Here is a 27321-nt window from a genome sequence, read left to right as displayed (position 1 = left end):
TCCATCGCTGGTCCCGAAAAGAGAAGCAAAAAATAAATACTGTAATAACCCCCTCCTAATAATCGCATCCATCGCGGGCATATCGAAATTGCACTACGGCGTACTGAGACACGCGATAAGGATGCGTGAAAATGTTTGTTTGTTTTTTTATGAGCTTCCCGTCATTTGGACCGGTCGATGGAGGTTGATTTTCATGCTTATTTGCTTATGGTTCTTCTTCGCTGAATGTGTACGTTGAGTTGGGAGAAAGTTTTTTCTCGTTTTTTTTATCTGTTTTATGTTTCATTTTTCGGAGTAGAAACATAATATGATTTACTATATTTTAGGCTTTTTTTATTTTATTCCACTATCAAGCTTTTTTGATAACGTCCTTTAACTTTTTTCTTTATTCTTTTTCATGTTTACATGTTTTTTATTTACTTGTTTCTCCATCACAACGTTATCCTTTCGGCTTCTTTCTCTTGTTTCAAATTCGAAGGTGTTATCAGGCATAGTGCCTATCATGGTATTTTCACTTTCCGATGCAGTTCCTCGTGTAGTAAGAAGCCCTTAGTATCTGTTCATGTGTGTATGTGTGTTTGCACCTCAGTGTGTAGGCATGTATCATATACATGTGGACACTACGAGCACGCTGACAATGTGTGGGCAGCTATTTGCCGGATCGTACGTGTGCCTGTTTGTGACGACCCACCTAATATATCGTCCCACTTGCTGTACGGCCTCCCACTCCCAGTGCCACCCACCAGTGTGTAAGCAAACCTAAAACGACGGACGGATCTTTTGTCGCCCGTTCTTTACCTTACTTTATATATATACGCATTCGCTTTCCTGCTTATTGACTGCCGTTGCGACTCCATGCTCCATTTGCACCTTTCGCTCACGCACTCGGGAAGTGTCGTCGATTGTTCACAGTTGTTTGCCTGCTCTCGTACGGCTGCTCCATACTTGTTGCCCCGGGTTTTTTTATTGCCCACCCACACACGCCATGCGTTTCCCTTTGCCAATGTTTGCTACCCACTCAGTGGCAGTGCTTTCGTCTCTCGTTCTAACGCTCAATTCTCGTACATTCAGTGACGGGTCTTGCTTACACGCTTGGCGTTTTCGGTAGTACATTTCAGGCGGGATTCGTCTTGATTCCGGATCCTGGCATCTTCCTTCCACCGTAGAGACATACACACTCTCACGTACACATTTGCTACCTACTCACTATCAGTATACATTGTCTTACCTTTTCCGCAACAAAATGCTCTTGCTCTGGCCCAGCTTCAACTTTCATCCGTCTCTGCTAGTTCCGCTCACGCTTCTTTCACGCAATTGATTCCGATGGATCCAGCGCGTAAAGTGGCACATTTTTTCCACCGGCACGCTGTTTCATTCACAATTTTTTCGTACATCCGCTCGACGCTCGGTTCACGCTCTCGCTCTGTGTTGTCCTTTTTGCATCCGGAATAAACAGTTCCTGAAGTAAAAGCGCCAAACGTTGTAGTGTATTTTTCCTCCCTATCAGTTCTCTACTCTGCCGCCGCCAATTGGCGGTAATTAAAATAACAGTTTTACTGTAAGCTTCCAACGAAGACAAGAAGCTAATAGTGTTAGTGTTCTGTGAGTAATGAAGTTGGATAAAAAGATTTGTTTTATTTTGGTGAAAGTGATCAACACGTGGTAATGTGGAACTAAGTTTTAGATGCAAGCGGTATCTCTGGAGCCGTCATTTTTCGGTATGTAGCTGAGTGTTGTTTTAAAGTTTATTTTATTTTATTTGCAACATGTTTATTATTGCTCTGTTTTTGTGCAATTTTTTTTATTTTAGAAACAGTGATTTCTTACAAAAAAGGAATGTACTTCATTTTTCTTTTTTATTTTAAAATTAAATATTATTCTTATTTAAAATCGAATGAACACCTTTAAATTTTAAGTAAAACTTATATTAAAAAAGCCGCATTTTCATCATGATTATCTCTCCAAATCTCATATTGTACTAATGTACTAATCTTGCATACTTGCTTTCTTTTGAAGAATATTATCTCTGCACAGCAATAAATATACTGATTTATAGTAATAACTTTTAAAGTTAACTTGCTGTAATTTCTCAATAGACGAAGCAAAAACAAAAACACCCATCCCACACCAATACGCTTCATTCATAAATTGTGTTGAAATTTCTTCGAACTGCATTTGCCAGTAATGTACGAGCAACCAGGCGCCTCCAGGTCCCTCATATACATAGAAGGCTCTCGGCCAATCGACAGAAATGTGGTTACAGCGCGAGTAGAAACTTCGGGCCTACCCTAAAATCAACATTAAAATAAAAAAACGCGGTATCTCACAACAACAAGTGGCCATTGTTGCCATGGGTAACGTCGTAACGCCCACATGCCAGGCAACACTTCTTCTCATAATCGAATGTCCTCGAAGCATGATGTGGAGATGCTAGTGCGAAGGAAATTCATGGTAATCATTTTTGATTTGTTTAAGTGTGCTGGTCGTGTTTTTCAATTACTTTGTTTTCTTATTTGCTACACCGTTTTCCATTCCATTCAAATTCCTTCGCCTCCGTTCGTAGTACAAAACATCGCGTTATCCTGCTTCCACCTTAAGTGTCTAGTGCGTATGCCGCTGGTTACTTTCGGCAGTGTCTTCATTCAATCTGGGAGCACCTGTTGCTCACTTGCTCCATTCGTTCGCTCACCACATCGTACATCCAATGGCTCTCGCTGCCATCAAAATCTAATGCTCAACATATTCCAACCCACCGGCCCTTCGCATGTGTACTCACGTTCGTCCGTCTGCAGCTCTTATCGGGGGCCCACTGCTCTTCTCTTTTGCTTATCGGCTAGCTGTCGCTCTCATGCCCGTGTACGTTTTATCACATGGCGTTGGTCCTCGGAAGCATGTCGTCCAAATCGTTGCGCATCGATAATACACACGATCTGCTGATAGCGTGCCGATTTGGCCGCATGAATCGAGAACAGTTCGAACTTCATTCATTAATCGTTCGATTGCGTTCCCGTCGGCAGGACGCAGTTTTGTGATGTGTGTGAGCAGTACAATGAACTATGGTGAAAGGATATCCTGGTTAGTGTATGGGTTACTAGTGGAAAGCGTGACTATCAGCACAAAGTGTTACTTAGTGAAATAAGCGCATTATTTTTAGTACGAATGGGGCAAAAAATAATTCCATTTTGTTTGATACACGAAAGATTTATAAAAAGAAAATTATTAAAGTGTGGCTTAGTGTTTTTTTAATGACATTTTTGCCCTAGAGTTGCCAGCAAGCCAACAAACATCCAATCTGGCAACACTCACACCCAGTACGGGAAGTTGAACTTGAATACCAACACAAACCATGATTGCAATTATGATGTGCTCTAGTGACGAAATTAACTCGAACACACCGCCACAACGCATGAAACCGCACAAGCGAGCGTCAAAAATGCTCTAAGACGTCACTCCCTAAACAATGCGCAAAACAAGTGTTTAGTGTACATATCCGGGCCGGATATGTTAGTGAATGTGAACGTTTTGAAGATCGCGGTCGTGTATGCGTCGTGGGTAAATTTTTGCACAGTTATGATCGTGAATAAACGCCGACCACCTTTCCACGATCGACACCATCTCCGCCTGTCTGATGAGAGACGTGAACCATTTTCTTGTTTTGCTTTACCGATCTTACAAACCCATACACACATGTCCGCTGGTTTTCGTTTGACATTTTAAGTTTGGCAGCCTCGATGTTAGTGTGCATGCATGATGATCAACCCGCACAATACACACCCGCACAAATAACAAAAAAAAACGGAATACTAAGTCGGATACTAATAAACCCACCTATGTCACCGCCCACTACCTACTAACCTTTCCCCACATTCCGCCGCCACCGAGCATCGGTAAAGAAAATTCGTCACCGCCACCTATGAGCTGGCGATCTCATACTTTTCTTTGGTGTGATGTGTTTTTCTTCCTGTTCCTCCGGGGGCCTTCCATCCGTGCCGCATTTCCTGTCCGGCAACCTACAGCGTTGCCTGATGCGCACACTGTGCGCAGCTGCTTTCGCGTTTCGCGGCAAACGTGTCCGGGAAGTTGCTACACTTTCATTCGAACCGATCTCGATCGGTGGTTCAGTTTGCGAAACGATCCGATTTGAAACACCTGACGGTCCGGTCGCGTCTGCCGTCTTCAGTGCGTGGCAGTTCGGTGCGGGTGAAAACGTTGATTGTGTACCGTGGCGATTGAACGAACACCTTCCGAACTCGGTGCAAAATAGCTAACGAATAATTACGAAATCCCCAAACGAGACGACAGTGTTTGATCGATTGTTTCGAACACGAAAAGGTTTAAAACCTGTAACAAAAGTTTAACTACATTCGAAACTCGTTCTAACGGAGGTTTTTAAACTCTATTTCGAATTGATTAATGAAACTTTGGAGCCCTCATACAAAGTGTACAAAGACATCTGTGTTGTGACATTAAATGCGAAAAAGAATGCTTCGTGCTTCAAGTTTTGTTTTACCGACGGTAAATCTCGCTTTTCGAAACTCTTTTGTGCTTCTTCGATTTTTCGTATTGCGATTATTAGGTTTAAGCTGCTTTATCGTTTGAAATGAAATGAAAATTGTAAACTTTTTTTTTCTCTTCATCTCATTACAGACTTATTTTATGTGACGAATGTATTAACGAAGAAATGAACCAAAAAAAAGTGCTTTGATATCGACCATATAATAGTGTTCTGTGTAAGGCTACCTCATGAAATAGCACCAATATAACGATCATACACCATTACATAGTGCTTTAGTCGAATGTTCCTTTTCACGCCGAATGCAATGCGGCCAAAATGCGTGAATAATATTTTTTGTAAGTGAGCCGTGCAAGCGTGAAATCTGTTGCGTGAAATCTGTGAAACATAGTGAAATAGCGAATACGGTGTATCAAACCAAGAAACACCATACCGTGAGTTTCGGAAGTTAAAATGGTGGTTATTCGATAAAATTATTATCTCGACTGTTTCGAAGTGCTTTCCGCATCATCATGCATTCGTGTAGTTCCATTGTGTGCCGATATTTAGTTGTCGTTCTGTGCTAATGGAGTGTTTATTATTTATTACCGTTTGTTCTTGTTTAGTTTCGTTTTGTTTTGCCGTAATTTTTGTGTATCGCTTCCGATTGTGCCGTGCGTGTCAGTGCGTTGACGGCAGAGAAAATGTTAGCTATGCGTCGCGAAAGTGAACCAATCTATGGTAGTGTAAGTGCAGCGACTAACCTCAATCTACTGCATCATCACGCGCATCATCATACGCATCACCATAGCCACCATAGCCAGCAGGTGCATTCACCGACCGGACATTCGCATCCTTCGAACGGTGTTGCAGCGACGGAAACATCAACGACGATACGTACGTCCGAAAACGGCACGGAGAGTGGAACGTCTACCATAGGTGGTGGGCCGGATCATACCGGCCCGGGTGTGTATCACGGTCTTGCACAGCAACAGTTGCAGGATCATCCGGAAACGATTCCGCTTCACCAGCCTCATCATCATCATCATCATCACCACAACAGCCATCGAACGTCGTTGTCCCCGGTAACGGCAGCCAGCTTCGGACACGCTAGCTTCTCAACACTCTGTAACGGCACGTCAGCGAACGGATTGTATCCCGGGTTCAATAGCTTCGGACTGAATCGTACGTGTATTCTTTTGCCAAGGTAACGTGTGACCCCCCCGGGCGGCTGTGTCTTATTTTGTGTGTGTGTGTGTGTTTTTTTTTTTCCACCAGCCTCCAACGGCAGCTCCTTGTCGGTTGGCCGTTCCACCCATCCGTCGGCATCCAGTCTTGACGAGTACGTCGACATACTGCAGGTCCAGCAATTGCTGCTGGAGAACTCTTCATCGGCAGCCGCATCAGCGAGCAGCTCGACGGTGGCTAGCATAACAACGGCTTCCTGTACCTCCACCACCGCCACCACCACCACCACCTCCTCCTCTTCCGCATCCATCCCACCTAGCGTTCCTGTGTCCCACCATATCCCAACCGTGTCCACGGCATCCTTTTTTTCACCAGCATCCACGTCCTCCTCGGCGCACAATGCTAAAAACCGTCCAAAAGTGAATCTACAGAAAGTGGCCGACTTTTCAGCAGCAACCGCCAACCAGCTTCAAGGTAAGTGTCTATCGCTCTTGTTCGTCCGAATCGTACCATTGCGTGCAAAACACAATCTTGCTGGTGACAGAAAAAAAAAATACTACCTTAAGTCACTCACACACACACACTACACACGTGTGCAAAATGGCCAGGCATTCTGTTTCCCCCCCCAAAAAAGGTCGCGTTTTCCATACGCGGGATTCCCTTTAGCGCGTACATCTCTCTGAATGCTGTTTTCCGCACGCAAAGCAAATACAAACTTCAGCTTATGACCCTCGCTCTAAGTCTAAAGAGGGTCCGCGTCCACGTTTCTCCAACGTACCGTAGAGCGCTGCAAAACGCTCACCATCGCATCGTCACGTCAATTTGTGCTAAATTTATTAATAAAACTAGACACTTTTATCATTAAGTCCATTAGCGTTATCGTTTAATTAAAGCTCGTCGTCTTGGTCACTCGGGCCTTGGGCGGCCAAAGTTTTCAGCTGTTGCTACAGTTCTTGCACCGAGGGGTAGCCTTTTACGCCTTCCCCTTACCGCACAAACCCCCGGATGCCGAATGTCTGTTACTTAGGTTGATTTCTTTTTTTTTTTTTGGTATGTTGCTGCATGTTCTTTTACTTTTAATCGGACGCGTCGCAGAGAGCAATTTTTCGCCGATTTGTTCCACGCAGGATTGGTGCGACCACAAAACTGGGTCGTAGATCGTCAGTTGGTTGATGGGTACTACACTACACGACAGCGTACATGGGGATTGACCGGACTTTAGGCACTGTCGTTCGATTGCAACATAAGTCTAACGGATCGCGGGAGGAAAAAAAATGTTGCAACAGCTGCCGTGGGACAGTTTTGACGCGATAAAACATTTTTTTTCGTCAAGCAATTGAGCAGGAAAAATGAATTTTACATTGCATTCTGTTTGAATCTTGAATAGTTTGTTGTTTGTTCGACTAAGTAACGATCGTGCGATACTTTTTATTGGGCACGATCAAGTAGTGAAGATCAAATTGATACTAAAAGATTTATCATTGCTTCTGGCTTTTAATGCCAATCGCGTGTCGACGAGTTCATTTCTCTGCAACTCAGTTGAACATAGTTGTTAGTTAGTGCTATAATCTTGATCGATCTTTTCTATTGGATCATGATGCCGATTCACGCGATGAGCTACTCCGGATGACCCCAGACTCTACCTTCACCGGAGTATCTCAGACCCTTCTTTTTCAGTTTTTGAGATCACTTACGACACAATTATCTAGGCAGGCCGAGCGACTCCTCGCCGATACTGCCGGCACCGTAGCGCGTTCTGTCTCGTATCGGGTGCACCGAGCGTTTCGAAACGCTAGGTTGAAGAAATGCATTATCTCTGCCCACGACTTTGTCTATATAATTTAATGTAATTTTAATGTTTTTCGACTTCGGTGCACCTTCTTCTCGGTCGTTGAAAATTTGTCCTGGCATTGCGCTGTCAGTGTAACCTGCGCTGCAAGCCTGTTTCCTGCTTTCGTGTGTGTGTGTGTGTGTGTCCCATGTCCCAGAGTCACCACCTATGCTGACCAGCGGTGGTGCCGGAGACACCACGCCAGAACACGGCTACGCCAGACACTCGTCACCTGTTGAATGCGTTGGCATCCTTGGCGCTGATTGCATGTCGCGTCGAATGTTTTATTTCTTCGCTGCACCGTGTGTGTTATTTCATTTTTTTGCTGTTATTATTTGCTTAATACGCTCTCCTTTGCCTAACTGCTGGGTATTCACATTTTTTTTTGTTTGGTATGTTAAACCTACAGTTGCTCTCTTTGCCTCTACCATATGCCATGCTACATGCCGGTACCGGTGGCAGTGCATCGTCATGCGGACACGAAGCCACCAAGATTCGACCGAGTGGTGTTCGATTTTTATTATTTATTAGCAATCTGCAGACAGCCACGAGTCGTTTGGCACGGGACACTCCAAATCGAAACCTTCCAGCACGGTCAGACCAAAGCCTACACACACAGACACACACACGCGCGTACAGATTTATCAGTATTTTTCAGCACACAAGATGATGCTTGTGCGAATTTTCCGGCCCGTTTAATACGCTCTATAGGGCTCTTTCTCGATATCGAAGAGAATTGCTCATAGATGGCATTTGATTTATTAGCGCAGAGGCAGCCAGTCAGCCAGGCAGCCGAACAACCTTGCAAGCTTCACGCATGTATTTGTGTGTGCGTGAGTGTGTGTAGGATCACTGCCCGATAACCGGAATGCTTTAACTGAGTTGTAGATGAACTTTTTTTATAACAATTATTTTAAACCGTATGTAAAGACGTAAAGTTTACTACTGGAATGCTGAAGTTGTTTTTAAACTATTTTTTTAGTTAATTTTTTTTTATTCAATGAGAAGAAGGCGAAATAACTTAACTTTTGTGTTTCTATCATTCTTGACACTACACGAGTAACATCGTTTACGAGACACTTAACCTTTTCGAAATCTGGTTTATTTCTGACTGTCATTAACGAGACTTCAGTATTGTTAAACAAGTTGAAAGATAATACACTTTATTATATAAAATTATATTAAATAAAAAAATCTCTAAAGGGTTGTTTTTTTTTGCCCTTCGCATCCCTTCGCTCAGATGCATCGAAAGTGCATCATTTCACCCAAGCGTCACCAAGCAATATCATTACCCTCCTTACGTTCCGATCTGTACGATGCAACCATAAATTATGCACGTTGTAAAAATCACGCACCGAAAATATACATCCTTTGGCTAAGAATGCCACCACAAAAAAAACGCAAAACATAAGCACACCGAAAGGAGCTGAAAGCAATGAAATCAAAAGTGACAAATTAAAGATTCACAGAGCACAAGAGGAACGATAGTCAAACGATTTCTTTGCGTTTCATTTATCCATTCGCTCGCTGCAGGCCGTGTGTTTCAGAGCGTGCAGAAAGTGTGACAAAAACGCATTAAATACGTGTTTCCTCTACACTTTTTCATAGCTTTTCATTCCCTCCGTGGCGTTGTACGATACAGTCCTAGCTGTGCCCAAAAATTTCGCAGTAATTTATTTTCACGCACGTTAAACTGTCTTCCTTGTTTGTCAATTGGTCTCGTAAAACAGCAGCAGTTTTAAAAGACTATAAAATATAAATTGATGCAATGTCGCGTGCAGGCGATCAGATACAATGAAGCGATGGTTCCTAATGGGAGGAGAAAAATAAAACCAAACAATCATATTGTAGTATAGACAATTCTTCATTCTGAGTTTGTTAGCAATTAGAAATAAATAAATAAATAATATAAGAGGAAGCTAACGCATTGCACGGCCTAAAAATATCGAAAAAGTTATATTCTTTTTAAAATAAGACTTTTCAAAGTATAAATTAAGCATAATTCAGTTTATGCCAAGTAAAAACCAGTAGATCAGTTGATTAACGTATATATTCTATTAATCACATTTAATATATCTGGTCAGATTTGACTAAGGGCTTTTGATAGAAGGGTGCTACTTTTTACTATTGATATATCTATATATTTTTGATTTATAACTACTACGTTTACAATCAGGTAGAATTTCTGAATACTACCTTGTTTGTTCTGTGAATTCTTAAAAGACACAATGTAAGTGGTGAGTCCATCTGTACTCCATACTTCGAGCAAAAAATTATTGTTTTATTTCATCAAAACGAGACTGCTTTAATTATATCCTTGTGACTGTTTACTTTGAACAATCAAAAGAATGTAAAACATATTAAATATTAACATTTACAAAACAGAATATGTTTTACATGTTAGTTTTAAAAGTCCTTTCTTGAGAAAACCTGGTAAAAAAATGGAGTACGTAATTACTGTTGAAATTCAAACATGGAAAAATTTACTGAGAGAATATATCAATTTAAAAGGTTTTTCTGAATTCTTATCATCTTATAAAAAATATCTTCTTATAAAAAAAATCTCAAAATGACTATTTCATTAATTATCATGTTTTTGGAGGTGTTCTAAGTACCTATTTGCAAGACATTAATGCGAGAAAAGCGCTTTTGAACATTAATTATCTTTATTTGATATTATGATTTATTTCATTTAAAACTTTAATTTCAATGAAAAGTAACAATAAAAATGCACTCTCTTGTATATTTATAATAAAAAATGTCAGCTTTTCGCCGTATTGTTTCATTATGGCTGAAGCGAATACAATTTTCACTAGGTATTTTACCCTTGTATTTCGTTTATCTCGGGCATACTTGGTTGAAAACAAAAAGTACTATTCTTTTAATAAGCTGATTGTATTACTCCCCTTGATGTTGTTTGTGTATGCTAATGCTCACGAATGCCAGCAGCAATTATTATTTCAAAAGGCAAACCAAATTACAATAGTTTGATCGTGAAAAATAAAACTTCCCCAAGCATAGATCTACGCCATGAAACAGAAGCGAAATGCAACGAAACGGAAGCGAAACGTATATGTAAAAGAGTTTCTCCCCACATTGCGTGTCAACCTTTTTTTCCCCGGCCATGCACAATAAATGCAAGCGCTTGCGTTTTCGCCCTTTTACCAAAAGGGTAACTTAAGCGAATATCCCCGGGAATAGGCAACGGGAAGCAACGGGTATGCTTCTTCCAGTCTCGTGATTTTAAATTATTGGCGACAACGCACGACAACGGCATTGACTCGCGCGACGACAAGAAAAGTGACAAATAAATGTTAATAAATTTTAAACACAAATAACTTGGCGTGCCGCTGGCATGTGCCGGTTCGTTCTGCATGCCATCTTCTTGCCGCGACAGTTCTCGCCTGCCTACCGGCGTACCGATTTGAGCGGATCAGCTCTCGAGCGTCTCGTGATTTCGAGCGGAACTTTTCTCCATTCTCCATTTGCCGTTGCGATCCTGATCGATCCTGGCCGTGTTAAACGACCGTATGAAGATGAAGCAACAGCCCGTTGGTCAAGCGTCTGCTTTCGTTTTTTTTGTTGCTTTTCCCTGTTCTCTGCTCGGAATCATCGACACTACGAGACATGGAACGAGGATCGCGGGTGTGCGGAGGATTTTTGCTCCGATTTTGATTGCCTGTCGTCTGGCGTTTGCGACTGCAACGGTTGGCGATGGGTTTCGCCATCATTACAACCGCACCACTTAATGCAGCGCGGGGCACCATGCTGACGTTTGGTGGTTGACTCGTAACTCGTCTCGGAACTGTTTGCGCCCGTCGGGGGTTTTTACCACGCCACGCAACGAACCACTTGATGCGCGCGACGCAAACGCGATAATGGTGAACGCCAGGTTCTGGCGAAGGTGCGATTTCTGCTGGACATAAGTAAATGAATATTTGAAACGAAATTCGATCAGCATCTTGGGACATGGAAAAACGAAAAAAGAGAAGAAAAATAAAACAAACAAAGTATGTTACGTTACGTAGACACTGCAGCGCTCTGAAACACAGAAATCAGACACAGTTCGTGGGTTTCTCGTCGCCATAAGATGGCGACAAGTGTGTGGTCAATCTGTTATCCCTCGCGTCGTGTCGATTCGCGGTGCAAGGTGTCAACCTTCTTGCTAGCGGATGGACGACAACGGGCTGGCTGACGTGGATGATGATGTCGCGTTTGTCGTTGATTCGAAACGGCGAACGGTCGTCGAAAATGCTGCGCTGATAGTGGAAATGGGATTTCCATCATATCGCGAATGCATTGACCGCGACCACGTCAGACCACGAGCGGAATCGAAAGGGAATACAGATTCGACCAGCGAATCAAAACCGCCTGCAGAAGGGACGGAACAAGAACAAACACACACACACAGACACACGCCGGGCATCGCAAAACAGGCACCAAACTAAAGCACCATTAAGCTGACGGCAATCAGCACGATGGCACTAATAAATTAATACAGCGAACAAGTGTATTAATTAGGATAATCACCGACCTGTGGAAAGCCCGTGCCGATTGCTTAAGTGTGTTTTAATTTATTTATTACGAATTATCGGTGCGCCGAGGGCTGACCTTGCCGCCTCGAAGCGTGAATATCACAGTACGGTGGATCACAACCGGGCGAGGGTTATAAGACCAGGGAGTTGCGGGTGAGTTTTGTTGAAATGAGTTAATTTAGAAGCTTTTAAGGCTATCATCTGCCTCTTTCTACTGGTACTATATTTTAACGATTCGATTTAAACTATGAATATTGTAAAGTGATCATTACAGAGTAAAAGTAATTTATTGTACACCAAATGAAAGTAAAACAAGATTCTTTTCAGCAGTTTCATTTAAAGACAAATATTGTTGTTTTAAAGAAACAGCCATTTGTAGATATCATGTTAAATAGTTAACGAAATTGACATGATTATTAAATATTGATATAAGAAATCAAGTACTAGGTAAGAGTATTTTATTTTCAAGCTCTCTTTCTCTCTCTTCTCTCTTCTTGGCTTAACGATTTCTAAGGTCATGCCAGCCATTTCTAGCTTACTAGACTTTTTTTACCACGTAATCGGATAGCCACTCCTTGCTACAGAGCGACGATCCAGATGGGATTTGATATTCGTAGCAAAACATCGAATAAACCGAATAGTAGGATATAGAAAAAATCCTGTATTTTAGCGTTAAATTATGGCTTTACTTAAGATATCTTGGATTGTCCTATTTCGATGAAATGCGCATCATTTTGTTATATAATTTGATACCTTTAAGCTTGAGAATGCCTCTGTCATAGAAGCAATGGCACAAGACTCTAATAATCGATTTTAACTACCCTTTCTTGCTCAATTTCTTATCATTTAGGAAGTTTTAGAATGCGAATAAATGTTGGCAATAACTTGGTGGCTGGTTCGAATTTTATTGTAGATGCATTTCCAACCAAGATCCTTTAGTTTCTGACTACCGACGTGTGTTGCCTAACGTTGTTCTGATGGAACGTTATATCTTCTCTATTCGCAAATTCTGGTCATTTCTGGCCAATCATTAACTTAAAACGGTCCGACGGTTGACGACCGCTTGAGCTATTTCACCGCGCATTGCTCACTATCATTTTTGCACAATATATTACCTTACTATACCCAATACACATCTTTAGTCAAAATTCGTTCAAAGAAATGGTTTCGGTTTTAACCAAGGCAGAAAAAATGAGAAAAAAGGATTGAAATGATCTTTGAATTTAGTTAGAAGATCTAAAGATTCTCATATTTTATCTTTTCACCTAAATCTTGTAATGTACAATTCTTAAAATACAATGCGATATGATGATTTTAATAAAAGAATCTATCAATGTTTGGGAAGTATTTTGTGCTCATTTTTATTCAATAAATAAGAAAAAAATTTAAAAACACTTAAACTGTAGAGAAACTACGACTCATAATATCATAAAATAATACAATATTAAACCCCGTGATATAACATAAATTCTTCAACGTTATGCTTACTTTCGTACGCTTTGTAAGTGCATGACCATAAGTATCCATGCTCGTACAACGATTAAGAGTACCCAAGAAGGCAATTTGTTTGCAAAACATGCATGGTATAGAAATCACTTGAGAGTCTTAAAATCTTTTCGCTTAAGTGCGACGCCATTCAGCCGGGCAAACAAAATAAATCCATCATCCAGCAAGCTTAGCAGCGATCCCATACGCAGCAAACAAGCTGGAAATAGCACTAAATAGAATTAGTGTAGCGCATTATTAGCGACCACTTCCTAAAACGGAACTCCGGCCAAATTGGGGCCTCGTACCCGCACAACCGAGCAGATGGGAAGTAGGAAAGGTACAATAGTGCTGTAAGATTTGAACTTCACTTCTTGAGCTGTCAGTAGTAGTGAGGAAGAAATGGTACCTCCTTTAGAAAATACAGCAACAGAAACCGAATCGAAAACAACTGAAAACATCACGGAAAACCCACGCTCTCAGGCAGGCTGCTGTTTTAGGCAAGACGAGTATTACCTTGAAATTTACTCCTTGTTTTTTTTTTGCTGCCAGCCGTCCCTGCTTTGGTGCGGATTGGGGAATCTTTACCTGTTTCGAATGGTCCTAAAGTTGTCTTGACCATCAGCACCGAATTTGGGATCCTGCTTTACAGCAGCCGGACGACGCCAATGACAATTCAAAACCCGGACACAGCTCCTAATGACTTGTATTGCTAAAGAAAAGCTATTCAAAAACCAGCTTCGTTGGGAATACTGTTCTCGATCGGGTTAGTAACCTTGTCGGTGAAGAAAAAAAATTGATTGAATTTTTCCTGGCGCATATAATCTGGAAGAGTACCCAGGAGTTGAATGTACCCAGGTTTCCAAATGATGTACTGCTTCTTGAAAATTCTTCTCTACAAATAATCGTACCTTCTTGCGCAAATCAAAACAAAATGGAAGAAATGTTGAAAGGACGCCATTTTAAGCAGTATATTTTGCTCGAGCTTATACCGTCAGATTCGGGGTTTTGCTTTCTGGTTCAATCACATTCACACGAGAGAAGAATAAAATCCGTCCTGAGGTATTACGGACTGTTCCACCTAGGTATCCTATCCACACTTTACCCCCCTGAAATCAAATCAGACCAGATCATCACTCCAATCTCCTTTCCTTTCTCTTTCTTTCTTTCTCTCTCTCTATCTCTCTCTTTACTTCCAGGCGATTCGCCCTCCAAAAGACTGCTCTTTGATTACCCGAGCCCATATTTGTATGGTAATTATCATCCGTCGCCGAGTGACGATCTGGTCGCTTTATGGTTTGGAAGTAACGGAACAGGTTAGTGCGAATCCATTACATCCCGTGGGTGCCATTTTGTTTGGAACTGCTGGCTATATAATAACCGATGCTGTTTGCTTGCTTCGTTACTGACACAACGTGACGCCGAGCATTGAAATGAGCCAGGGATAAAAATATATTGACAGAAAAAAAACATACCTTCCAAACGATGTGTTCCTATATTTCTTGGTATTTGCAATTGAATTCATAATGAATTCTTCGAAATGATTAAGTTAACAATTGTTTAAAGTAAAGCATAATGCGCCTCCATTGCATTGGGAAGTTTATTTTTGTACTAATTTTTAATCTGACAGTTGGAAACGTGTGCTTTTTATGTCTTAAATTTAGGGGAAAAATGTCTAAGTTGTACCGCTTATTTTGTGAAAAATCAAAATTTTAAAGATCAATAAATTATTAGGGTTCGTCCCTTGTCGACTCATTGACAAAAAAAAAACTCATTGATCACTAATTTTGCTTATCGGTTTTTGAATCAATTCTCATCAATTCTACAAACGTTTGAAGAGTTTTGTCATTTTATTCAACCATTTCGCCTTCCACTCAACCACAAACGAGGGAATTGCGCATTTAAAAGCAAACGAACGTTTGTGTAAATGGCATGCGAAGCGTACATATTAGAAATGTCTTCTCAGTTTCCCACAGCATGTACAACTAGACACCACATCGTCAAACCGATCGTAAATATCTGGCACGCTATGACCGCCCTGATGGGGTCATAAAAATTGTACACCTTGCCCCCAGGAATGATGAATTTTCATTTGATATGCTAATTAAACGCCATCGTCTAACACCCGATACTTCGAGCGCATCCTGCTAGACGAGCGTGAACCTTTCTGGCTGGTTTTCGATTCTGGCGGGAGCAGTAAGCTGAAGCCGGACCAAAACCGTTCTATCCGAGGTATCCATGTTGACACATCCTATCTGTATGTTCCCGCCGTTTCCCACAAAACGACACGTAAACACGTAGTGTAGCATCGTGTGGCTACTCATAGTAACCTGCGCAAAACTGAATGCACTCGTTTCCCGCCGGAACCGACATGGGTGCGCACTTTCGGTATCCTGTTTTATGCTGTCCGAAACCATGTTCGCGCCAACCGTGGCTCTAATGTTCTGTGCTTGGAAAAGAAAGGCGCGAAACCGGATGCCAAAACAATCCCAGTTCCAATTACGTGATGGTGCATCGCTGCATTCGCTATATTTTACTCAAAACCGCCACCGCGTGCACCAATGCACGGGCTTCATTTGATCGGGGCGGCATTAGAACGGCAGTCCTGGAAAGAGGAGATTTATGAATGGATAAATCTTATGCCACCGACGTACGTTGTCGTCAACAAGCGCAAATGACGCGGGAAAAATGGCAAACAAATTCCGACACCGTTGCATGCACCGGGAGCGTAACCGAGAACGGCGTTGACGCCGTTGCTTGCGTTGTTGACGTTTCAGCACTGGTTCTTTATGCGGTGCCGAATCTTTTCTTGCTGCATTACTTCCGGTCGGTGCTCCAGACGGATCAAGCGTGGCCCACAAGTCGATCCGGCTATAATGGCGCGTGTTATGTTACAGCTCGTTAACAAACGCCCCGTACATCTGCTACCACCCAAAAAGGTAACCGTGTCCACGGGCTGGAAAGTTTTCTTGATTGCATCCCAAGCTAAGGACATGTAACACATACGCAAATACACAAACACACACACACACGTCCAGACTATTCCTGCCAGGCGACGACGAATGGCGCGAAATGATAACACGAAAAGTCGTCGTCCCATAATGAGCTCCGGTGGGTTCTCGGGGGGTTTTGTGTTGCAAAATAGCAACCATGCTTCCCAGCAGCAATGCCCCAAGCGTAAGTTTCTGCTAACGTTAAATTGGCGTTGGCGTCAGGGCCACGTTCGTGCCATGACTACCGTGAGATGGTTCTAATTTCGCGCCCAAACAGTAGCGTCCATAGCGTCCGGCTGCATCAACGCATCTTTGTGGGTCTGTTTGGGTTTTTTGTTGTTGCAATGTTTCAGTGTTATTTACGTTCTCTTGTTCGTCGTCGGATGCAGAATTGAAACCCCGCCTGGGAAGTGCACTGTGAACTAGTAAGATTCACAACACTGAAACATAAAACCTTTTTGTTGCTTTGTGGCTTACGATGGTTAGCATCTTAAGGTGCTTTTGCTGCCACGTGGGCAAAATGGAAAGAAGACAGTTTTTGTGAAGTGATTTTTGTGTTGCAAAGGTGATAAAGCAATCCAATCAATTTCTTCTTTCTTTGTTGGCCTGCTCATGGTCGAGCACGTCGTGAAGACATGGCCTGGTCGCCAATCCGTTTCCAGGAAACTCGGTCCAGGCTGAAGTCCTCCATCCGGCTGCATCCGGGCTCCGACAGGTTCGATTCCACCTGATCCATCCAACGATCTCGCTTTGCTCCTTTAAGTCTCGTGCCGAACGGGTCGCTGACGAGCACCTTCGTGGGTCCGGCATCCTCAAAACGTGCCCCAACCATCGTATCCTTCCAGCTTTGACGACTGTCAGGATATCTGCACCACCAAACAGCTCAGCTAGCTCGTGGTTCATTCTCCTTCTCCACACGCCCTGGTCGCACAAACCGGCAAAGATAGTCCTTAGCACACGCCATTCGAAAATAGCGAGTGCATTGGCGTCCTCCGTTAGCATAGTTCAGAACTCCTACATGTAGAGGACTCCCGGACGTATCAGTGTGCGCTATATCATGCTGGAGTCTTACGGATCGCAAGAGTTTGTGGAACCCGTAGTAGACACGACTTATCTGAACAATCCGCCTTGGGATTTCGCACCTCTTGTTGTTGTCCGAAGTTACGATCGTTCCAAGGTAGCAGAACTCCTCTACCATCTCAAGATCGTGGCCGCAAACTCCGAGTTCCGTGTACCTGTTTCCAAGTGAGGCTCTGCCACGATCAGAGCATCCGGCAAGCAGGTACTTTATCTTCGTCACATTGATCCTCAATCCATGTCTGTCCGATGATGTCGATGTCATCCGCGAAGCCGAGAAATTGGAGAGAACGGATGAAAATCGTGCCAAGAATTAAATCAACTTAATACTTCTCGAATGGCACCAAAAGATGATCAGATTGTGTCAAAATCGTGTGCTACATTTAACTTAAATTTGAACTTCAGTATCTGAACTTATTTGACAATCCTTGCTCTTTTATACTTGTTTTGTTTTAGGTTCTCTTTCTCTCTCTCTTTTCTTGGCTTATCGACCTCGTTAAGGTCACACCAACCATTTCTTCCAACCATTTTTTTAAATTAAATTATAACTTATTTACCTTAATCTTTCTGAGAGAGAATACTTACAGCTTTCTCCTAAAATTCATCAAAATTGTACCAAGATTCATTTGCAACCAAAACCAAATTCAATAAAACAAAATCATTTCTCCGATATGCTGTTCGATCGGATGAAAATTGATGCCTCATTTATGAATGAAATAATAAACCAATACTGGCTTTATTGCCCGGTGCCGAGTGAGTGATAATGATCATAGCTTATTAAAAATTCAACGGTTTCATTCGGCACCGGGCCGGGACGCATGTAAAACATGAATAATTCCTTCGCCCAAGTTTAGCACATCATCATCAGGGGTTGAGCCTTTCGTCTAAAACAATCAAAATGAAGCAAATTGATGTAATCTTAGACGCATTGATTTATGCACATAATACTAACAGTGAAGGTGCGGCACCATCAGTTTGGTGCGAGCATTTTTTCCCACAATATGGAATATGCAGCTACACAGAATTGTAAAATGATATATTTTTTTAGAAGTATTTCATTGTTTGGCTAGAAATGGTGTAAATTATTTTCAAACAAACTAGTTTACCAAAAACTTTTCCACCCTCACTTAATATACGAACAATCATGAATGTTTTGCTTTACCTAACTTCTATCGATCGGTCGATCGTTTTTTTTGTGTGACATGGACATCATCATATTTAATCGAAAGTAACTGCCTAGCCAAACTGAGAGATGAATGAAGTAAGATCAACTCAGTAAAGATTAGGTTCCGAACGCGAACATAGCGAAACGTATCGAGCGGATTATCTATTCCGATTCCGAAGCTGACATCGAACAGATTTGAAGGCAAATGTCAACGACCATAAATTAAAATGGGAATAAATTTTCTCCTCCATCGCACATCGCCCTGCCAAGCGACCGAATCTATCCACCCGCCCCATTTCCATTCGCACGAAGATCCAGTGGTTTCGTTGGATTGTGCGTTGCACTACAGCTCAGTCCGTACAGCAAAAACCTTGCCTGAAAGCTAGATGTCTAGCATGTATATGCGGTTCGCATGAAACAAAAGTACCTATTATCGTTAGTTCTCAGCATTGGATCGTTTCAGTTTCAGGTAATCTGAATGCTTTCAGTTTCTCCGCACAAGATGAGCCCACATTACAGGAATATGATTAATTTGTCTGTCAAAAAAACTGCCTCAAACGAACAGATGTAAGAGACCGTGATCCGTCTTGGAGAAGAAAGGAAACGACACAGATTGTCACATGCCAAGCGATCTCGCTTCAATAAAGATGAACCCGCGCTAAGATCTTTTCTTCCCTCTTTGTTTTATACGTTATTAATAACGAACGAGGTATTTTAGACTCTCTGCTCTGCTTACGTGCTCTTTGTACAGTGCGTTTTTGGGAATTTGCATTACATATTCAGGCATGTTTCTTTCGAGGTCCAAAATTTATATATATCCCGAAACAACAAACATTGAAACCAAATTTGAGCAGATCTAGCTGGGCTCCGTTGTGCGTAGGCTTAGTCTCTATAAATGTGTCCAATGTTTCATCATTACAAGGATTTTTACAAACTCGACGTATAAGTCACAAATCCGACCATTCCGCTTAAGTGGATCATATTATTCATCGCTCTCCAAATATGGAAACAGTGTAACAATCTGCTTCACGGGTTTTATTTTCCACTCATCTCGCTTATACATGTTGTCGGGCCCAAAAAAAAATTATCAATTCAACTTTTATTGCACTAACATTAGGTCTCACGTGTGAGTGTGTTTTTTCGCTTTTCCGAATGGTACCAACCGTACCGATGAAATACCGTTCCTGCACTATGGTGAACTTAACGCTAAAGACGAAGTGTTCCTAAAGTGTCAAAAATTCATGCGATCAACATTTTTATGACGAATCGTAAAAGATGGACGAATTCGTATGTTAATAACCGAAGCACAAACGTATAAAATAGAATCTAAAAAGCTTGCGACGTCTGGCTAGAACGGAATTCATCCGTAAAATGAACTAATTCAATATTTTATAAAACATCTTCATAGACAATGCGCAAAGCAGCTAGCAAAACATAAAACAATCGTACCCATGTTGTTGTTCATGATGCGTAAATCTGTCGGGCCGTCGGGCCAAACCGTACGTCACAGTCGCCGACGGGGGCCGTAAAACAGGAAACTACGTATTAATCGCATTATAAAAACGATAAAGTCTTCTAGATTATGCTAATGATACATTATGTTTATGGCTGTATTGGAAAAATAAACAAAACTGAGAAGAATTGTTTTTATAGATTAATTATCCACGTCAGCGCATGCGATCAGACTCACATTCTGAGGCACAATCGGTTTTATGATACCTGAAACGTGCCGCGTATACGGACGCGTACTTTCAACACTTGCTATGCCCATACACTTGCCAGCCCATAACCAAGGTGCGTAGTGCCACATACGAGCCTACACTTGGCTAATGAAGATGATGATCTTTTGTAAAGTGATGCTTCGCTGTTCCTCCCATCTCCACATCACCGAATGGTTGTCGAAAATCGTAGACCACTGTTTTCAAGAGGATTCATTTGAATGAAGTTATGGAAAAAATCGGAAGATTATTTTACAACATACGATCGTACAAGCTAGTGACATCATGCGATAAAGCAATCCAAAGCTATTGTTTTGGAGGTTTTTTTTCATTTTAAATGTTGTATATACAGTATAACCAGTTTTATTTTTTTTATAATTTTATTCCTTGTGATCAAGTTGAAAATTTATGATATTAGTAATTGCATATTGAAAGGCAACACAATATATTTTATATTCACATACTGTTCTAGTAGTCATGCATTAACGTTGAAATTTAAATTTAAATATTGTTGTTTATTTTACAAATCTAACAATTTGATTTTTTTTTACATAAAAAAATTAATTCCATAGCCTAGCTGAATAAAAGATGGCATAATAAAGCTTTCGAAAGGATTCAATAATCTAGAATCAATTTAAAACCTACGCTCGACTACAGTAACGTTTTAATAAGCATCCATAAACTGAGATGCAATTAAATCACACCTTTTGCGCTCGACGAATGTCCTGCACACGGCGACCGTCTTGTTGAAGTAAAACCAGGAAAATATTCCCCCTACAAACTTGTGCACCGTCGGTCCGTACGCGCGACCGGGACCGATTTATTTAAATACGCTGCAAATCTTACATTATATTGAGTTTCAGTGTAGTGCACGGTCGGGTCAACCGGTGCTATCGGGGAAACATTTTAATTTTGATTCAATTAATTTCAATATAAACAACGTGCATTCGTCGCCGTACGGCATGCGACTCTCCCATCGGCTGGTACAGATGCTGCACAGAGCGTAAGGTTATCTGGTAAAGGATATTAATTTCCGATCAGTCGGATCGGTTCAGCTGACCATGACTGTTGGCGGTCTTGTAAGAACACATGTTCACTACTTTCTATGTGTCGTCCATCCACATGTCTTGTTGCTTTTTTTTTGCTCCAATGTACATTTATAGTCACCTTTTGCAAAAAACGCTGGCATCGAGCTCAATCGAAACACAAATTCAATCGTACCGGTGTCGGTGCGACTCTTCGATCGTGCAATCTGATACGTACGTTAAGGGATTAACTTTATTCGTATTACAAATCTCATTAAATTTTGCACCGCTCCTTAAGAGTGTTGCATTTCTACCGTACCGCACCGTCAGGGGTACACCGTGCATCGAATGCAAAACAGGAAAGTGCTGAAGTTAAATGGTTGGAAGCGTGACCCATTTAAGATTCCTATTAGTGCAACATGATGAAAAGCACGTCCAAAGTCATCGTCGTTCGTGGAATGCTTGCATAGAAGGCGAAGGCACTACGGCTATTGGCATTACTTGATACCGGGAATCAGTTCTATAAATGTTGGAAATTGTTCATTGACATATTGGTGATTTCAGTAGTCAGGTTTTATGTTGCAAACACTATTTTGTACCTATAATAATCGAAAGCACGAAGTGACTTGTTTCAAAATTAACTAAATATATAAACGTTTCATGCTAAAAATAAAGCTAAAGCACAGAAACTACAAAGATTCTCCTTACCGTGTATCTTTGCAATATTACATAAGTTGCAGACATTTGTACATAAATCTACTATTCATCCAGCTAAATGGAATTCGATTGATTCTGTTGTGACCGGAAATGTGTGGGATTTGTCATTAAACGTCACCTAACCTGAAGTGGTAGCTCTCGCTTTTACTGCACCAAAAGCCGTCGTCGGACCAGCTAAAAGCTTCCGACCCTGCCAAGATGTGAACCGTTCCTAGTTCGTTCGAAGGTCGATCGTAGAAAAATGGGGAAAAAACCATACGATGCGTAGGACGGGACTTCGATTGTTTAAAGGGACGCCGCTATTGTTGCACCACGCGACATACACTATTTAAAGCTACTACCCCAGGGCTGAGTATTAAACGCACGGAACAGGAGGTCACATTCATCGGGTCGATCGGTTGCGTTTTTCCCTTTTTTTCCCACAACACCGCCATTGATTTCTGCCATTTCTACTGGGGTCCTACCAAAAAAGCAAATGGCCGCCACACCAAAAGTAAAACTCAACAAAACAAAGCGGTTGTGCAAACGGGCACGCGTCTGTACGACGCCAGCGACTGCGATACTTCGTACGCCGAACAGCATCATCCGCCCGCGCAAACTTTGTCAACTTTGTGGTCCGAAAGTGGTTCCGTCCAAAAACAGCGATCGCCCGGATCATCCGGACCATTTTCGGCAGAGGTTGAACTTCTTTCCTAAATTACCAAACGCATTATGAGCGGACTGATCTCAAGCCCGGACAAAATGGCTTGGCTTGAAACGCGGCCGCGAAAATGCTTCAAAAAACGCGACCCCAACATGTGTTGTGAGGCAACGTGTTTCTCCATTAAGGCAGGAAAAAGATGCCAAGCGAATGAAACCAAATAAGCTGCTTTCATGCGAAACTGGCACGTGAAACTGAATTTCTTGCTTTCATCACATTTTATTCCGAAGCAATTTGTTGCCAAGCAGGGATATAATTGAGCTGCCTCGAAATATGTTGGATATTTTTTAGTCAAAATGATGTTTTCTAAGGTATAAATTGACGTGCCTAATTAGTGTTTCGTGCATTTTTGGTTAAAAATAATTCGATTAAATTTCGAAAAACAATTTTAAATCCTTCAAAAGGAACGGTGGCAATGAAAAACACGACGAATGTGATGCTGTTTGCAAATGAAATGTCTTTATTTATTTCATCTCAGTTCTTTTAATTAATGTTATTCAAAAGAATTTTTATTAGAAATATATTCATTTTTTTAAATGGAAAATAAAATGTTTTTATTAAAAAATAATATCAATAATACAATCCTTTCAGTATATTTTCACAAGCACACATCTGCATAATACTCAACAGTACTTATCAAATGAAAAATATACAAATTAGAACTACATAAACATCACATTTTCACAACAAAAAATAAACATTTAATCTAGATTTTTTTAATAGGCAACATCAACCAAACCATATTGTGTCTTTGTTTAATCTTCTAAAGAGCACAATCATACGACCCATCAATTAGCTTATAGAGATAAAGATATCACGACAAATTGCATATCTTATTTTTATCAATATAATCGAAGCAGTAATTCAATCAATTATTTTAGCATATTCATTACCTTAACGATCTGACCTGTAAGCCCATAAACGGACACCTTCAAGAATGATTGAGCAATGAAATGCACTGTACGGATCGATCGCTAAAAGTAACTACCAAGCACACTTACTTCCTTCATTAATGTTTGCGAACGCTTATAGGCGAAGATTTATTATTCCATTGCTAACAAATCCGACCGGAGGTGCAACCATGCACCAATGGTTGACTGAACCAGTTCTTCGCACCCGAACACTATTCCATTGCAAATGAGTGCAATGTGTTTCCATTTTGTGCACGTTGGTTTTGTTCGTCCATCTAATTTCGTGCTTAAGCTGTTCATTAATAAATTGCCACCATTTTATTAAAGCTGCAAGCTGACTTGCAGTCAGTGACAGTTTATGGTTTTGGAAAATTGGCTGTGTAGGCAGCACAGATGTCAAGGACACCCGCTCGACGGTGATTTGGAGCAGGGTGAGGTGGGGTTATTTGGTGGATTTAGAGGGGAGGAATGTTTAGGAAAAGGTAAATATACACCACGCTCATTGATCAAGTCGCGTCAAGACATTGCACAGAGCGTCAGGTGGGTCCATCCGTCGCCTAAAAACAAGCCCTTCATTGCGCCTCGGTGTGTTTATCCGTTACGCTATCCCGTGGGCGTTACATTAAGGTCTCCGTATGCTGGTAACCCTTTACGCATCGCCCACACAGCGGACCATCAACGCGCAGTGTCAGAGCCACGCCACGGTTTTTATGAATGAAACCACCATACGCAACATCACACGCTGCGTAAGCTTGCGTAACCCCGCTGTCCGTTAATAGGCAAAGGGACACGCTTAACCTCACCCTATCAGTCACCCATCAAATCGGTGGTCATCGTAGTCTCGTAGTCGTAGTCAATGAAATCGAACGCCACGAGCCTTGGAGCCTCATTTGCATCTTTTGGTTTCACTCTATGAATGAAGCATGGAACCATTCCGAAAGGCTGTCAAAATGTCCAAGGATTAAGAAAAAAGTCAAACGCACCACACTGTCCACCAGAAGTCGTTCAACGTCAGCCGCTCGTGATACCGCGCACGTTCAAGAGCATTTTCGCTGCCAACAACATCAGGTATTCTTGCGACGAAAGTGTACCACTCGATCGGTCGAATCTGCATACGCGTATGTGCAACACACCCGCGAGGGTGCCAAACAACCATGTTTACCTTCAGAATCGTGCACCACTCCACCACAGGCACCGCCTTTCGTCCTCCTTGCCCCGCGGACGGGGGGGAAACTCAGCTCTTCGCCATTTTAAGCAAGCAGGAAATTCAGGGCACTAAAGCAAGCTACAGTTAGCTAACCGTGCCAGAAAGTTAAGGCCCGTGTTGTTTTGTCGCAAAACCCTTTAGCTGAACTTTTCCACCCACGTTGTGCAGCTTCGGCTGAAGGTCTTTGCAACAGGCCCTACAAACTGAATCGTGTCACCTTTTAAAAAGCTCCCTCCATACCAATCGGAGGTCCTCAGACATTCGGTGCTAATGCCGTTGAGCAAAAGCATTGGAGCGGGGGTTCCCTTTCCTCCTGCCTCTTTCAATTGCTAGGGTACCGTTGTATAATTTATTAAATCACCTCCAACTCCTCCTCGACACACCGTTACCCTTCCCTTCGCAACCGTTTCCGGACACTTCCACGCGAGTGCATCGTTAGACCACCTACGTACCCTACGAAACCCTCCTTAGACACAGCGAACCCGGACAAGCTGGTTGATTTTCATTCATGAAAAATATTCATTCATCAGTTTCAAATCTTCGATCGTTTGGAGTAGGGCGACGGAAATAAGATGCGGCTAGCGACAAATGGCCTGTCCTGTACGGTATGGGCTTGTTGCGGGTTTTGCGCGCTGCACCGGCTTTTATTACTCGCTGGTCGTTACTAGTGAATGAAATATTTAAATTCAACGTGAGACGACCACGGTTTCACGTTACCTAGACTTTTGGCTTTCACGCCCATAAAACACACGCTTTGCTGAGATAGAAATCGAAAGAGATAGATAAAGGAACGTAGCGCGTTCGCTGGCTCAACAGTTAACTGTTTGAAAACAACCTGATTGAAGTTTAGTTCGTTTTGGCCCATCATTTTAACTACAATCTAGCGTGGAAAGTTACGTGATGGTGTTCTTATCTAATGGTAGATTTTAAGAAAGATTGTAAACTTTAGCATCATCAATCTAAATCTTCATTTTCGTTAAACAAACGACACTTTATAATGATTGTTCAGATTACAATTTATATTTATTTAAATTTTTCAAGTAATGTGCATACGATTTCGTTAACTAAACACACTTCATTTCCCGTTAAATATAAAAAAAAGTTTTTTTTATATTATTTATAATTCCTTCAATAGTTAATCCAATCATTTCACCCGACAATAGAAAAGCTACGAAATTAGCGTTATTATTCAGATTTAAATCAAACATTCAACAACAAATGGCAAAAGGCTGTGATCGCACCAGCTCTAGGGGAGCTAGATGCGACAAACTAAGCACACACCGCTAAGCCACCATCTTATGGTTGCCCTAAATGGGCCGATCGTTTGTCAAATCCATCCGCCAAGTATTGAAAACCGAAACACCTCCGCAATGTATCGATCACGATCATCGGTTTCCCATTTCGTACGGTTGAGCTCGCTGTGATGATGATGGTGATGATGATTTCCCCATAACCTGATTTAACCAAGCTCCGGAAATGGATGTCGTCATCTCACCCATCGTCTAACGGCAATCCCCGCTAGCTGTGGATCGGCAGAGAGAGAGAGAGAGAGAGAGAGATAATAAAAATTCAAATTGTCATTTCATTGTTAGTTAAGTATTACATTTTAGAAGTTTGATTTTAAATACTTGCAAAAAATGACTCAAGTTTTTCAAGAAGTAAGAAAACATAGTATTAATAGTTTAGCACAAAGAATTTTTTTAAAGAACTGACACTTTTTTGGTAAACTATTCGTCAAAATAAAAAAACCCAATAAAATATCATCAGAATTGGCAATGGAAGGGAGTTTGTTAAAGCTTTTAAATATTCGCATCGCACAATCTGCATAAAAATCTTAATCCGCGAAATAGTGCAATCCTGTTCCAAAGCATAGTATTTTTTTTGCTAATGTTTTAATTACTACCCACCATTAAAAGACAGGCACAACAATTTGCCACTGCTTTAACACACGAAAGGATTAAGTCACCAAAACAACAAAAAAAAGAACAACTTACGACAAAAAAAACCATTCAATAGACACCGATATACCAATTCAATCCAAGCGCCATCTACTGTTGCTCCTACGCATCACTTACCGGGCGCGTACCACCCTGTACCCTGTACCGCGGGAAATGGTTTCCATTCCACGGGCTGGCGGTAGCCGCGATAGTCCTCGCGCTTTTGCGGAACTCAGGGAGCCACTCATGATGGATGTGTTTGTATTTGTGTCGCGCTTGGTGCGGACGCGTGCGCCTGCGTTACGAAAAAGCTTATACCGCGTTACGGACTATACCTCTG

The 27321-nt window shown here is 41.7% G+C and overlaps 1 protein-coding gene across 4 annotated transcripts in view; it reads left to right on the top strand.

Moving 5' to 3' along the window:
- LOC125764288 (dendritic arbor reduction protein 1) overlaps nucleotides 1–27321 on the top strand; it is an 81133-nt gene that overhangs the window by 2501 nt on the left and 51311 nt on the right. Inside the window, exons 1-4 of one of the 4 annotated variants that reach the window (XM_049428387.1) lie at nucleotides 1141–1718; nucleotides 4648–5677; nucleotides 5771–6154; nucleotides 14731–14847. In XM_049428387.1, coding sequence (XP_049284344.1) covers nucleotides 5197–5677; nucleotides 5771–6154; nucleotides 14731–14847 — 982 coding nt within the window. In that variant the 5' untranslated portion in view covers nucleotides 1141–1718; nucleotides 4648–5196. Of the gene's footprint in view, nucleotides 1–1140; nucleotides 1719–3594; nucleotides 4516–4647; nucleotides 5678–5770; nucleotides 6155–14730; nucleotides 14848–27321 lie in introns of those variants that run through there. The other 3 variants (XM_049428385.1, XM_049428386.1, XM_049428388.1) reach the window with 3 other exon arrangements.

Source organism: Anopheles funestus, chromosome 2RL (genome assembly GCF_943734845.2).
Source record: "Anopheles funestus chromosome 2RL, idAnoFuneDA-416_04, whole genome shotgun sequence".
Classification (NCBI taxonomy): Eukaryota; Metazoa; Arthropoda; class Insecta; order Diptera; family Culicidae; genus Anopheles; species Anopheles funestus.
Note: the sequence above shows the minus strand (reverse complement) of the source record. Positions and strands in the feature narration are given on the sequence as shown.